Raw genomic sequence first — 15888 nt, 5'->3', positions numbered from 1 at the left:
TTTAGTTAGGGCTGGAGAGGTGGCTCAGAGGTTAAGAGCACTGGCTACTCTTTCAAAGGTCCTGAGTTCGAATTCCAGCAACCATATGATGGCTCACAACCATCTAAGATGAGATCTGGTGCTCTCTACATGCAGACAGAACACTATATACACAATAAATAAATTAAAAAATTATTTTGTTAATCCGGAAAATTCTAATTAGGGGTAAGGGAAGAGATAAGAATTCTAGAAAGAGTGTTGAGAAAAATGAGGTAAGTGTGGATTCCTAGCAAATGACTGTGTGAAAGGCCAGAATGAAGTGTGCTAGAAAGAACAATTTGGCTATATTTATTGCATAGTCTTACTGTATCAAGTAGAAATAGCTCTTTGTTCTTGATAAGTATAATTTGTTTGGGAGGAGGAGGAAATTTTATATTAAGAGATTAAATTTTCTGTTACAAGTAAACTTTAGTAACTCAAAGAATTACTTTTACCTTAGTTTTCTAGGTTCTAAACAATTTCATGGAAGGACTAGAAATTCTAGTCATCTTTAGAATATTACAGAGTAATTCTGATTATGGATGCCAAAACTAGCAGGCAGTAGAGACAGTGATAAGTAGACAGCAATTTTATAAGTAGAAAGCAAAATTTTACATATTTAGATTAATCTAGAAGATAGAATTAAATGTCAAAGCATTGCATCTGGTTGATGTGTTTTGCTGAAAATTGCATTGTGATTATTATAACTGCTTTTTCTAAACTTTATAAAGCATTTCTCTACTTCTACTTCTTAACTGGTGAGCTGGGGACTAGGAAGAGCATGAAGAATAAATCACCAAAGATTTAGCAGTAGCTCAAGATTACCTTTCCTATTCTGTAGACCTTGAGTGACTCACAGACTGCTACTTGTATTTTATAATACGTACATATATACATACATACATACATACAGTCCACACACTTATATATTCCTGCCAAGAGTAACTCTTTCTGTCCCTAATCAGAAATAATCTCGGTATCTTGATTGTCAGTAAATGGAATTACGAATCTTGCCAGGGTCTTAGGAACCAGTCATTGAAATGATGTGAACATTGTGCCCTGCAGCCCTTCTGAACCTTTGAGCAATTTATGTCTTGACAATTGGAGCAGAAGCTACTTTTCATGGCAATAAGAAAGTGAGCTCTTAACTGCTGAGCAATTTCTTCAGCCCCTCTGATAGACTTTTTTTTTTTTTTTTCTGAATACAGGCAAATAGGCAAAAATCAGTTAGTTTAAAAATACTTACATTGTTACTTATTTTTTTCAAATTTTTTCTTCCTCTACTTTCCAGTTCCTTGGTTCATATGACTGTAGATAAGTCTTCTTCTAGTTGAATTTATAGGTTGAAAACCTGTCAACAGCTTTTTTTGGATTTTGTTACATCATAAGAGCACAGGGATTTATTAAATTGTAATGAGTATATAGCATGAAAGAAAAAAACGTTTAAAGTTTCTAGGAGAAACTTAAGGGAGGCTAGCTATTTGAGTGTTGATCTAATTAAGTAGATCGATAGGTAGACCTCCAGACATAAATATGGCTTTCGTGCTGGTTCAGACATGGTCCACTCAAATAGTGACAGTGTCAATACTAGGATTCAGACACCAGCTTCCTTTTACGCCCCTTGGGAAAACTCGCTTTTTTTCTGAGAAATAAAATTTCATTATAGCAACCCAATATCAAACACATTAAAGAACAGCACTTTAAAAATACAGATAGTTTAAGGAAATAAGTAACTGAAGGCAATTCATATTATGTCTCTATTTACTGTTACTGGTAACTGAATAATCTCAATACCCTTGAGTATAAAATTCATTATCAGATTTTATCATCTTTCAGTAAACTTTTAATTATAAAGCCTTTAATTTGACTTGGCATTTCAAGCTTCCATTTGCTTGCTCCCATTTGAACAGCTTGATTCTGTCAAGACAAGATTGAAATTAGTTGCCTGCATAGGGTCCAGACTGTGCTATGAACTCAGAAAGCAGGCGTGGTGCTTGCTTATGCTGCTCTTTTACTTTGCCATACTAGATAATGAGGTGAGGTCAATAAAAGCTTGCTTGTTCACACAGTACAAAAGCGATAGCAAAGCTACTTGTTTAGCCAAGGAAGTGAAAATATAGATAGTGATACTACTAAGATACAGATTAATATAAATACTAAGCTTCTGTATCTGTAAAGTGTCTAGAGTCAATGAATGTGTTAAAAAATAGCTAACCAGCAAAATGCAAATGGTTACTTGAAGAAAAAAACAGGTTACTCAATTAAGAGGTCAAATGGTAATTTATTCAAAAATACTCATGAAGTGTCTACTAGATATAAGATGTAGTGCTCAACCGAATACTAACGGTCTGAAAAAGAAATGGTTCTTGACCTCGTGGAGGCATTTTATCAACATGTTGAAAAGCTGTTTCTGACTCAGAACAATAAATTGAGTATATGCCTGCTTTGACTTATTTCCAAGCCTTTTTGCAAATGACATTGCAGTAGTGTAAAAAGAGTAACACAGCAGTAGAGTTGAGTGATACTTACAAAAGCTAACTACCTAGATTTGACCACTGCATACTACTTACATGCTACTACAACCATACTCCACAAATATGCAGGGCAGTATGCTACTTTAAAAATCAAATTTTAGAAAAGAAAAACTGTAGCAAATCAGTGTCCATTTGTGATAAAATTCTTCCCTCGACAAATTGTAGGGAACTTTGAGAATAAAAGACGTCTATGAAAAACTTTAACGATATTTTCTTTGCAGGTGAAAGAGTTTGTGTTTTATCCTTTTTTTTTTTTCTCTAAGAATGATACTAATAGAATGTTTTGGTTTCTAACTTGCATGCTTAGAAGCTTCATTTAGATTTCTGCTAGGTCTCAGTTGTCTAGCCATTATTTAATGAAAGGAAGGAGTAATTAGATAGTATAGGAGCTTGGAACATATCTCTTTGAGATTCATTTTTGATTGGTAACTATTTGCTAAGGAATTCTTGATAACATTTGTTGCTGTAGTGTGCATGTTATGGGGCAGAGGCCAGTCTCTCCCCTACCTTTTTTTGTTTTTGTTTTTGAAACAGCATCTCTCACTGAACCAGAAGCTTGCTGATTCAGCTTGACTAGCAAACCAGCAAGTTCTGGGTATCCTGTCTCTGTTCTACAAAAAGCTGACTACCACCATGACTGGTTTTTATGTGGATACTAGGATCCAAAATTGAGTCCTCATGTTTGCCCATGAGCTCTCTTCCCAGTTTCTGTTGATGTACTTTATTGGTTTATTCAGAGTCTTAATGTAGCTATGGCAGATGCTGACAAGTGAATGAAATTTGAGAATTTTCCATTGGATTTAACAGTGCAGAATTCATTGGTCTTGATGTGCAGTTGCATGGATCAGAGACTAGCTGGAATGTGAATTAATTCTTGCTGTGTAAAAATTTGCCACCCAACTTAGTTTTAAATACCACATTATCACAGTTTCTGTGTGTCAGGAATTTAGCCCCATGCCTCTGGTTCAGAGTCTCTTATGAATTAAAGTAGGTTACTTCTGCTGTGTTTACACAAATTATACCATTATTTTTGGTGTATTCACAAACATTAATTCTGATTACTTTGTGGAAAGAAATTTTACAAGGGCATGGACACCAGAAAGTGAGAATCAATGGCCATCTAAAATTCTGGCTGTAACAAATAGGCTGAATAGAGAAGAAGGTGGGTGGGTGCATTAGATAAATAAACTAAATGCCAAGAACTTGAGCTGTTTGCAAGAAAAGGAAATAATGTTTGTCTACAACCATCTCCACTACTAAACAGAGCTTATAGAAACTCTCAGATGATGATGACTATGTCATGAAATAACAAAGTTATCATAGAAGGCTAGGATTGGGGAAAGAAAATAAATTGTGAAGAAGTCACAATTTATTTGTGAGTTATAAACAGTCAGCATGATTGCTAGGTAGCACTGAGGGCCCACTTGAAATAAGTGGTCATGAATGTAAACCATAGGCAATCTGAATAGCTATACACTGTTCCCCAGGCACATTTTACTTGTGAGTATAACTGTGGATTAGGGATCTAGATTTAGCAAAATTGCGATATACAAGCTAGCATATAGAAATAGGAATAGTATATAATCACACACACACACACCCTCTCTTTATAATAGGATGTTTGATAGTTGGTTCTTTTTTGTGTTTTGAGACATAGTCTCATTGAGTTGCCCAGACTAGATTGGAATTTTCAATATTTTATTTCAGCCTTGAAAGTCTCTGGTATTCTTGGCACATATTACTCCTCCTGGATTCTCTTAATGGGGTGTGTATATATAAGAGGTTGTGATAGTGAGGAATCAGAATTTAAGTGTGGTAAGAAGGAACGTGGGTACTTGGAAGAAAATGGAGAGATCTGAAAAGGAAGAAGAGTCACAAAATTGGTTCTAATTGGGGCAAAGGATTATTGGACCTTGTTACCTGGTATAAATGCCATTTTTGTATCCTCAGAAGTGGGGCTGAGATGAGAGCTGTGCCCAGGCTTTACGAATATATGGCTTGGGCTGAGCCCAGGACATTTCTATCTGACTATCCCTAGGCCTATGCTTGGAAGCTTCTAGCCTCCATATAGTCTAATCTTCTGCAAGCCCAGACCTGAAAGCTTCAGTTTCCAGTGTCTGTATGCTAACCTAAGCCTAGAATGTTTTCAGTCCCCGAGACTTACTGCTGAATAAGCTCATCCTATCTAATTTTTTTCTGAACTCTGGCTGGTTGGTTCAACTCAGCTATTCTGGCACAAAACTTCTCTCCAAGCTGACTGATTCAAACTGAAATTCTTGCTGAATTGTTCTGCTTGGAAAAACTGCTTTTGAACTCCACAAATTCAACTACACTCAACTCAACTACACCAAACTCCACTGTATTCCTGTGTGTAGGTACTGTGCTCCTGTACTGTACTCTCTCACACTCTCTCTGCTGTTCTTAGCTAGTCTCTCTCAGACTCTCTCTCTCTGTGTGTCTCTCTGTCTCTCTCTCTCTCTGTCTCTCTCTCTCTCAGGTTGGACATGTCCTATCTCTTACTCATTCCAGCAAATCTTTCTCTGATTTGTCACTTTCTGTCTAAATTAAATACCACCGTTTGGGATTAAAGGTGTGTCTAGTGTTCCAGCCAGAGGGGTTAATGGTGTGTATTCCAGCTGGCTCACACAGATGTAGGTCTTTGGATATGATCCCTTGCCAAAGTAGCTATGTTTCTGGGTTAAAATTTCTCTACAACCTGGGGAAGTAAGCTGGGAAGATAGGTGTGGTTATAACAAGTCGATTAAAATCTACATTTCGGAAGAATTGCAGTCAAAGGTAATGTCAAAAGCTAGAAAATGACCATAGGAAAACGGAGCTAAGGAGGACTATGGGTTAGGAGCGCACAGAGGAAAAATACCTAGAAAGTTGGGAGTGCAGGGTTTACCTGCATTGCTATTCATCAGGAGTAATATATACGGTAGTATTGGGGGGAATAATTCTGAATTAAGAAATTAGGATCTTAGGGAAGGACTGGAAGGAGAGGAGGGAGGGGAAACTTCAGTTGGGATGTAAAGTAAATTAATTAAAAAGAAATTAGGATCTTGATGACTGCAAGAATGGGTGAAGTGCTCAGTGGGTAGCAGTAGCCTAAGGAAACTCAACAGTATAAATTGTGATTTAAAAGAGAGACAGTATTTGAAAGCTAAAAAACAAGGAGGTCCCAGTCCTGGTGGCAAAGTGTAGGATAGGCCTCGGTTTGTAAAGTACATACTATGGGAGTATGAAGGCATATGTGTGGATCCCAGCATCCACATAAAAAGGTGGGAAGGTGGGCATGGCAGCACTCAGCTGTAATCCTAGCACAAGGGGGAGAGAATTCCTGGGGCTTACTAGCAAGCAGTCTAGCTGAATTGATGAACCCTGGGTCTAGTGAGAAGCTCTGCCCCCCACAAAAAAATAAGGTAAAAAGTGATTGAGAAAGACATCTAAGAACGACTTCTACTGTTAAACACACCCCGGTCCTCCCCACCTCCCTATATACGTGTTCATAACAAACACTTGAATACAAAGGAACATACAGGAGAGGAAAGAGCCCATTTGAAAAAGAAACAGAATTCATGGGAAGAGGAATAGGAAAAGGCTTTGCTTCTTGAGGCAACAAATTCTAATTAGCATTATTTGAGGCCTTCACACAGAATCTATACTGTATTAAGGAAAATTTCTTCACTCACCTCAGTTCTTCTCTAAAACATTCAGAATGGAATTTTTGAACTGTTTCATTTTCCTTGAAATGTATATTGTGACAGATCTCAAACGCATAGAAAAGCTGTAAGTACTTGTAAAAAACACTTTTAAAAATATTTTACTTGCAAGTATGTGTATACATACAATCCTTCACATGCCACAGTACATGTGTGGGGGACAGAGGATAGCTTGCAGGAGTTAATTCTTTACTTCTGCCTTGGGCTCCAGGAAAGAAACTCAAGTTGTCAGGCTTACGCAGCAAGAGCTTTGACCCGCTGAGCAGCTTGTCAGCCCAAGACCATTTCTTATAAGTCATTACTGCTATACCAGCCTATGAACATAAGGAACATCTCAGAGTATGCAAATAATTTCTCTTGCACAAGTCTTGTTCCTGTGATCTATAGCTTATTTTCTCTTTTGGGCATCCCTTCACATGTCCCAAACATCACCGTACCTTCTTCCCCTGAGTGCTTTTTGGTACTGCTAGGCTTACCTTTATGTCCAGTGTTCCCTAATGCGAACATCTTTCTCACCTTGCTGAAGAATTAAGCCGAGTCATTTTAGAGCAGTTCCTCACTTACACCGCTGCTGCCTGCTTTCTTTCCGTCACCTTGCCCATCTGGACTTTTTTACTGTTTCTCTCATATAGTATTATTTCTTGAGGCAAACCAGATTTCACAGGTTAAGTAGATAGCCCTCCTTCAGCTACCATTCACAAGTGTAGTGGCCAGCAGCAGCCCTCACTTCAGACCCCCTGAGTTCAAATTTGTATTTTTTAGGATTAATATTTTATTTTAGAAGGACGAATAAAAATTTTAATGTCATAATAAAGGAAAATATTCTCACACTGCAATTTAAGTATCTCTAAAGAAAAAAATGTATTCAATTTTGACTATAAAAACATGTAAAACATCAGGTATAAAGAGGAAATTATTAATGCTTTAAAAAGAAAAAATGTTAACATAATTTCAGTGATTCACACATTACTTAGCCACAATAGCAGTATAACCTGGAAGCTGCTGAAAGAATGTTACAATGTAACAAGAAAAGGTTTTCAAACTAGTTTTAAAAACAAACTAGAAAAGAAATAAAGAAGATTTTAGTAAAAACATGAAGTATTTGCCACTAAGGGAAAGCACTGGGAGAATGAAATACAAAAATTATTTTTAAAAGCAAAAAGTTCTAGGATCCTCTATAAGTTAGCATTCTTGTCCATTTTTCTTTTTGTTTTGTTGTTGTTATTGTTGTTGCTATTTTTGTTTTTGGGGGATTTTTGTTTGGTTGGTTTTTTTGGCTGGTTCTTTGACCATCTCCCCCTGAGCAGGTGCAGCCTTGCCAGGCTACAGAGGAGGACATGGCAGCCAGTCCTGATGAGACCTGATAAGCTAGGGTCAGAGGGAAGGGAAACAGGACCTCCCCTATCAGTGGACTTAGAGAGGGGCAGGGAGAGATGAGGGAGGGAGGGTGGGGTTGGGAGGGAATGAGGGAGGGGGCTTCAGCTGGGATACAAAGTGAGTAAATGGTAATAAAAAAAATTAAAAAAAATACACTGAGTTCAAATTTAGGAGCTCTACTATTCACTAATTTCGATAGTTCACTGGAAGAACTCATTCAAGAAGGTAGCTTTAGTCTAACAAAAGTGTCACATCATTACCACTCAGAAGAAGAGATGCAGGCCAGTGAGGTGTCTCAGTGGCTAAAGGGTCTTGCCACCAAGTTTAGTGACCTGTTCAATCTCTGGAACCCACCTTGGAAGGAGAGAAACAACTCCCTCAAGTTGTGCCCTGACTGCCACACCTGCACTGTGGCATACACGCACACAAGTGTAAGCGCACAGACAGGAATAAGTAAATGAGTAATTATTTTTAAAATTTAGCTTTTTGCAATGAGTTTGCTGACACAGCACAGATGTTGTGAAAACCACTCTAATTCAAAACCAGAATGGAAAAGACTCACACCAGCATCATCACCATTGGACACAGGTTTGGTTAAACCCACCACAGCCAGTCACCTGATCTACAAATATGTGGAATTGACACACAAAGCAAGACAGGTTGGAAAGGAGGCTACCAAGATGGGAAAAGGCTCCTTCAAGAATTTCCTGGGTCTTGGACAAACTGAAAACGGCTCAGGTGTTATCCAGAAGACTGCAGGCCAAATTAGTGCTGGGTATGTTCCTATACTGGATTGGCGCACAGCTCACATAGCATACAGGTTTCTTGAGCTTAAACGAAAGATTAACCATTGTTGTGGTGAGAAGCTGGAATATGGCCCTAAATTCTTGAGTGGTGATGCAGCAGCCATTGTTGGTATGGTCCCTGGCAAGCCCATGTGTGTTGAGGACTTCTCTGACTATCCTGCCCTGGGTCCTTTTGCTGTTAGGACACGAGGCAGTCAGTTATGTGGGTGTCATTAAAGCTGTGGACAGGAAAGCTGTTGGAGCTGACAAAGTTAGCAAGTTTTCCCAGAGAGCTCAGAAAAGCTAATCAGTATTACCCCTAACCCAGGCCACCCCAGTCTTAATCCATGCTAGAACGGTCTCAGAACTGTTTGTCTGAATTGACCATTCAAGTTTAATAGTAAAAGACTGATTAGTGATAACACTGCATCATAAAAGCTACCAGGACTTTTTAATGTAAACTTGACCAAAAGAATCTGTCACAGAATTTTAAAACCCATTAAAATAAATTAAATGAAAAATACATAGGGCTGAATATGTAAAGTCCTATATGTAAGCTTCCATTGTTTTCTTCTCTAAAACCAAGCTGCATTACCACCACTCACATAATTTGCAGAAAAAGAAGTCAGAGAAGCTCACCCAAAGTTCTGTGTCCAGAGTTTTATTGGTGTTTTATTAGGTGGGCACAATTGATTGAACTATCCCCCAACATAATTTAAAATCCCCAGTCCTTTCCCCTGCCTAAATAGTAATATTATTTCCTGTGGTGAAAGCCAGTTTATTAATTACATGCTTTGTCTTTATGGTGTGGCAGCCCCGTCCTGGGTCTAAAAAAATCATCCTGAGTGAGTTATCCCAGAAGAGAAAGACACACAGGGTATATACTCACTCATAAGTGGATATTGTACATATAATATAGGATAAACCTACTAAAGTCTGTACACCTAAAGAAACTAATCAAGATGGAGGACGCCGGCTAAAATCCTCAATTCCCATTCAGAAAGGCAAAGGGGATGGACATCAGAAGAAGGAAGAAAACGGAACAGGACAAGAGCCTGCCACAGAGGGCCTCTGAAAGGCTCTACCCTGCAGGGTATCAAAGTAGATGCTGAGACTTATAGCCAACCTTTGGGTAGAGTGCATGGAATCTTATGAAAGAAGTGGGAAATGGTAAGTCCTGGATAGGACAGGAACCCCACAAGGAGAGCAACAAAACCAAAAAAGTGGGCACAGGGGTCGTTTCTGAGACTGATACTCCAAACAAGGACCTTTGATGGAGATAATCTAGAACCCCTGCACAGAGGTAGCCCATGGCAGTTCAGTGTCCAAGTGGGTTCCATAGTAATGGGAACAGGGACTTTCTCTGACATGAACTGATTGGCCTGCTCTTTGATCACCTCCCCCTGAGAGGGGAGCAGCCTTACCAGGCCACAGAGGAAGATAATGCAGCCACTCCTGATGAGACCTGATAGACTAGGGTCAGAAGGAAGGAGAGGAAAACCTCCCCTATCAGTGGACTTGGAAAGGGGCATGCATGAAGAAGGGGGAGGGAGAGGTTCATGGGGGGGGGGATACAAAGTGAATAAAGTATAATTAATAAAAATTTAAATTTAAAAAAGTAAAGGAAAAAGAAATCTAAGGGCATAAATTTGGAGTCTTCTGACCCATAACAAAGGCAAAGAGTCAGCAACATCTCTTCGTTCTTCAGTGTTGGAAATCTAAGTTGCCCCTTTCTGTATTAAACAAATCAGTGTTCACTCTAAAATACCTACTCAGATTTCCTCATGTGTTTTTCAGTTAAAGAAAGGTCTGTACAGGAATGTTCATAAGGCTTATGATGCACTTATTTATTCAGTTTCTATCAGAAATTAGTAAGTTTTCAGAAGTATTTTAACACTTCTATATAAAATGGTAATGACAATGCAGTGGTATCAAGTTACAGTATTTTAAAGTAGCATTTCGTTACTTGTAACTGTTTGTCTCTTACCTCTCAGTTATGTATCTCATCTATTTTAGGTATGACATTAGCCTTTCCAGCTTCAGTTCATGATGCTCTGGTTTGTAGTAAAACTTTTCAGATCCTATATAAAAATGAAGAAGTTGTTTTAAATGATGTCATGATCTTCAAAGTTAAAATGTTGTTGGATGAAAGAAAGGTAAACATATCTTTATATCCACTTACTGTGATACTTCCATGCATATTTATAACATTTATAAATATTAGGCCTCTTACAAATTTCTTTTTAGATAGAAGAAACCCTTGAAGAAATAAATTTTTTGTTATCCTTGGATCTGCATTTCACAGATGGAGACTATTCGTAAGTAGGCTGGCTGTTCAGACAGTTAAACATCTTTAGGTACTCATGGCTTTATTTGTTGTACCCATTTTCTCTTTGGGACCTCTTCTGTTTTTGTCTATTCTAAAATACTTCTTTTTTTTTTTTTTTTTTTCCCTGAGAAAGTCTGTTGGGAAGGTTGGTACTATTCTTCCATGCCCATGCCCCAGGTAGCAAAATCAGGCAAGGTGAAAAATTATGAAATATTTCCCTAGACTCTAAAAATTGTATGGTTGCCATAGTAAATACTACCATGAATTACTTAACTGACTTCTCTTCTGTTGGTCATTGGTAAGTTTTTCCTGGCACTCTGTTGGACTTTGTCGATACTCAGAATGATCAGGACTGATGACACTCAGCAGATGTTTCTAGTTGATTATTTGCTGAGATAGCAGTTACCCTGAATTTGTCCACATACCTGGACATAGTCACATATTGTAGAGGCACATTGTGCTTTTATTTGTGTAAAGCAAAGATGTTACTTTTGAGAGCATATTCTCGATTTTAAGCAAGTATTAACAATAATTGACTGTGTAGTACCAAGCAGTCACATTACTGAAAGGTCTGCTGTAAGTGTCCCCTGGACTGTGATGAAAAGATAATAATTTTATATAGTAACTATTGTTCCTCTTTACACTTTTTAAAACCAAGTCATAATAATTCCGTAAGTAAGTAGGTAATTCAGTAGCTATAGGTAAATACATATTTGCATGGATTTTAAAAAGGTTATCTGGATATAATTTTTATAACTTTTTTCAGGGTATGTGTGTTTGTAAATATAGTAACAGACTATATAATAAAAATATCATTTCTGAATAGGAAATGGTTTGTTTTGAGATAGGGTCCCACTAAGCGTTTAATAAATGTTCAGGGTCTCTAACTAACACTTAATAAAATCTTGTGCAGTAAAAATAATTTGTCATACTTTAGGGGACTTATTATAGTAGGATTTAACCCTGTAAGAAGCAGTATTCTTCTTTGAATAAAACTTAAGGTGTATATTAATTATTTGGCTGTCAAAAAGAGCTTGTTTTCATAGGTGTTAGTCATATACTGTTAGAAAGCTGTGAGTGGAATGGCTATTTTCATACTACTACCTCATCAGTTTGATGCTTACAAAATCACTCTCATTGTGAGCTTAAATAATTAAGCCTTTAAGGAATAGTTTTAACTGATTAATAATTATTAGCCTTATTAAATATCCAGTAATTACATGAAAATGTGTTGCTTTTTGTAGGGCAGATGATTTGAACGCCTTACAGCTAATAAGCAGTCGAACACTGAAGCTGCATTACAGCCTCTATAGAGGACTTCATCATCACGTGAATGTGATGTTTGATTATTTCCATCTTGCTGTTGTGTCCGTCACAGTCCATGGGTCATTGGTTGCACTACACCAGCCATTAATAAGGTAAATGCAACTAAGATTCACTATTTATTAATGTAATGCTTCTGGTTTATAATGAAAGCATACTTTGACAAAGGTAACTTAAATAGTAAAAAAAAAATTAAATACATAATTATTGATATATTTTCATTTTTTGCTGACATAATAAAATGATATAACTCAAAAGCATGGGACCATTATTCTCAATAATGTTTTTATTACAGAAGTTTGGGATAGGAGGACTGATTTTTTTTTTTTTTATAATTCAATTATTTGATTAAGTAAAAGAATGCAATTATGAAATAATTATGCAACATTGTTTAGTCTCTGCTTGGTTTAATTTTTACTTTATTTTAGTTTGTGTGGGCATGCATGTATGTAACATTGTACTGTTGACTTATTCCATGTATGAGGATATGAATGTATTCCTAGCTTTATTTCATTGTCTTAATCCACTATTTTTACTTTTTAACTTTGTCATACAAAAGTTTTGCTTTCTAAGGTTTTAAACAACTATGAATTTTCACTAAGATTTTTTTATGTAAAACCATAATACTGTTTTAATTTGAAATTGCATAATATTGGGGTTCAGAGGTGGCTCAGGGGTCAGGAGCACATAATACCTTCCCAGAGGACCCAAGTTTTATTCTGAGAACCTTCATCATGTGACTCATAACTACGTGTAACTCCAGGAAGATCTGATACCTTTGGGAGTACCTGCAGTCATGTGCATATGCCTCCTCTTACTATACATATAATTAAAATAAATAACAATAAATCTTTAGATAATATGTACATTTTAGATAACAAATTTATCAGGTAATTTTTCTGACTACTTCCATGGGGAGAAAAATTATGTTTCATCAGTGTAAGATATAATCATGCTCTATGGTTTATAAAATAAAAGTCCTTGGTAATGTAGGTAATAGATGGAACTCTCAAATCAATAACTTTACCTAAAAATACCCAATAAGTTTGATTTCTGAACTGTCTGCAATTTCTAACACAAACCTGACAAACCTGTAACAGTTGTTATGGGTGATACTTAAAGGGGATGTGTGAATGTGTGTGTGTGTGTGTGTGTGTGTGTGTGTGTGTGTGTGTGTGTGTATGTATGACTTACCAGTTAAGTCAGTGAGTTGTTGAATTGCCCTCAGTTTGCGGGACACTTGACTGGCTTACTCAGTGCGGACACCTGACTGGCATACTCAGGGCTTGCCTGGCATGTGTAAGGTCCTTGGTTCGGTCCCCAGTTTCTCCAAAAGAGAGAGAAGCAATCTCAACTATCTAGCCTTAGATTCCTTAGTGCTCATTGTACTTTTTTCATAACATCAAATTATTAAAAGAAAATTTAAGAATACTATAGAACTTAAAATGTTGCACAACCTTTGCTTTTTGTTTTGTAATGTTTTCTTGTATAAATATCCTGCATGAAAATAGACTGTTAAGAGAGTAATGATGTGCTGCCTGCTCCCCAGCTTTCCTCGCCCTGTGAAGACTACTTGGTTAAATAGAAATGCACCAGCACAAAGCAAAGACTCGGCGATTCCTACTCTGGAAAGTGTAGTCTTTGGTATTAACTACACAAAACAGTTATCACCAGATGTAAGCATTGACTACATGTATAAACATTTTTTTCATATTTTATTTTTCCCTTATTTTAAAAGAAATGTTTTAAATATTTTATATGTTAATGATGTAATTTCTTTGCATTATTTGAGTTCAGTAACTTAAAGTTGTAGTTAAATAAGATTGTAACCAATTGGTTAGTCAAGTACATATTATGAACATCAGCCTCTTATTCAAAATGTTAACAGATTTAGTGAATAGATTTTTTTGAGAGCCAGTGACCTTTGTAAACCTCTTATTGTCACCCAGTGTTCTGTTAGCAAAAACAGTTAGGAACATCCAACGAACCTTTTAAGAATGGTGGACTTGAGAGTAGTCTCAGATTAGCATGAGCATGGCAATTACTAGGAAAGGAGATGCCTGTAAAGACTGAAAGCGATGTCTCCAGAACAGCTCTATTAACCTCATCTTAACAAAGTCATGACTTCACCAGTGTGTTTATAGAAACCCATGACAACTGAAATTGTTATAGTCACATTTTAAATATTTAAATCACGTTCATGAGCTGCAAGATACTGATGGATTTCTTAGATGTTTTAGAATAAATAATGGCAATAGGTTGGTTGTGGAACTTTTTTCTTAGTGTTTCAAGGTTTCAAGTGTAATAGATTTTGATTTGTGCTTACGAGCATTTTGTATTCCACATCTGTTTCTTTTCAGGGTTGTAACTTCCTCATTGCAGAGCCCTTCCTACAGCATGCCTATCACTTCCATTCTACGCTTTGTGCCACTTTGCTGCTGGCCTTCAAGGGATTGCACAGCTACTTCATTACGGTAACAGAAGAGATTCCCTCTTGTCAGAAACTAGAACTGGGTATGTTAAAAGCGGCCAGACTTCTCCTAGTCACTCTCTTCACCGCTCTTGCTAGTGACCAGCTTTGCCGCAGCTTCCTGTATTGTGTGCTTCACTTTTCTCTCTTCCTTCTGACTTTTTCTTACCCTTGATAATCATGTTTTGAAATGAAAACTTTTTCTTAGAATGTAGAGAAATAATTTCTTTGTGCTAAGATTGAAATGAGTCTTTAAATAGATTTTTAAAGTAACAAGTTATATGTCAGTAGTCCATACCTCTTAAAGTTTAATTTAAAAGTATACTATAAAGCAAATATAATTATCTTCAGAGTCTGAGAAAGGTAAGTAAAATCCACACTTCAGTAGCCTACATGGATATAGACACTTAGACTGTTTTTGTACATATTTGCCTGTAAGTTATTGCAGGGCTCTCTTTCTTTCAAATTACTCTAAGAAATAATAACATTTTTCAGTATGTTAACATTTCAAAAATTACTTAAATCAAGCTTCAGTTGAAACATCTCAGATGTTTCATGGTCTGTTTATCTTTTATGTATTTATTTATTTTTGTTTGTTTTTTGAGACAGAGTTTCTCTGTATAGCTCTGGTTGTTCTGGTACTCAGGCTGTAGACCAGGCTGCCTTCGAACCCACAGAGATCTGCCTGCCTCTGCTGAGTGCTGGGATTAAAGGTGTGCACCACTACCACCCAGCTTCCTGGCCAGTTTATAAATTTCAGTTTTCACATATTAGCTCATAAAAGTGTTCAACTATTAGCTCATTTAAAAAAGCTCATTTGATTTTCTTGACAGAATGAGTTGTTTTTATAATTATTTCAACAAGGTAGGGTTTTTTTTTAAATTTTACTTAACCACTACTTTTAATAGATTTCTTTTGTACCTTAGGGAAAGTATTTTAAACAATACCAATACATTCTTTAAAATAGTAACTTTTATCTTAAATATTTTTCTGGATTTGAGACTAGGTGAAGGTTTTCTTGTTTGTTTTGTTTTGTTTTGTTTTAGTTCTGTGTTTGCAAGAGGGGCTGGAGACAGTGCTCAATGATTAAGAGCACTGGCTATTCTTCCAAAGGATCCTACTGCCTACCTTGTGGTTCACAACTGTCTACAGCTCCAGCCCCAAGGGATCCGTCAATCTTTTCTGGCCTGCTCAGGCACTGCATACATATGGTGTGAAAACACATGCAGACAAAATACCCATGTACATACAATAAAAATAAGGGAAGAAAATTGGAAAACATTACAAGAATTCACACGGCATTGTAACCTCACTTCAGCTTGGTTATGAG

General features: G+C 36.8%; 1 protein-coding gene across 5 annotated transcripts in view; it reads left to right on the top strand.

Annotated features, from left to right (window-relative positions):
* Fam135a (family with sequence similarity 135 member A) overlaps positions 1-15888 on the top strand; it is a 90054-nt gene that overhangs the window by 33408 nt on the left and 40758 nt on the right. For all 5 annotated transcript variants that reach the window (XM_055606119.1, XM_055606108.1, XM_055606099.1 and 2 more), the window contains 5 exons: positions 10453-10592; positions 10684-10754; positions 12010-12183; positions 13638-13764; positions 14449-14602. In XM_055606119.1, coding sequence (XP_055462094.1) covers positions 10453-10592; positions 10684-10754; positions 12010-12183; positions 13638-13764; positions 14449-14602 — 666 coding nt within the window. The remainder of the gene's footprint in view (positions 1-10452; positions 10593-10683; positions 10755-12009; positions 12184-13637; positions 13765-14448; positions 14603-15888) is intronic.

Source organism: Psammomys obesus, unplaced genomic scaffold, assembly GCF_907164565.1.
Source record: "Psammomys obesus unplaced genomic scaffold, mPsaObe1.curated_primary_1811, whole genome shotgun sequence".
Taxonomy (NCBI): Eukaryota; Metazoa; Chordata; class Mammalia; order Rodentia; family Muridae; genus Psammomys; species Psammomys obesus.
This window is presented reverse-complemented; position numbering and strand designations above follow the sequence as displayed.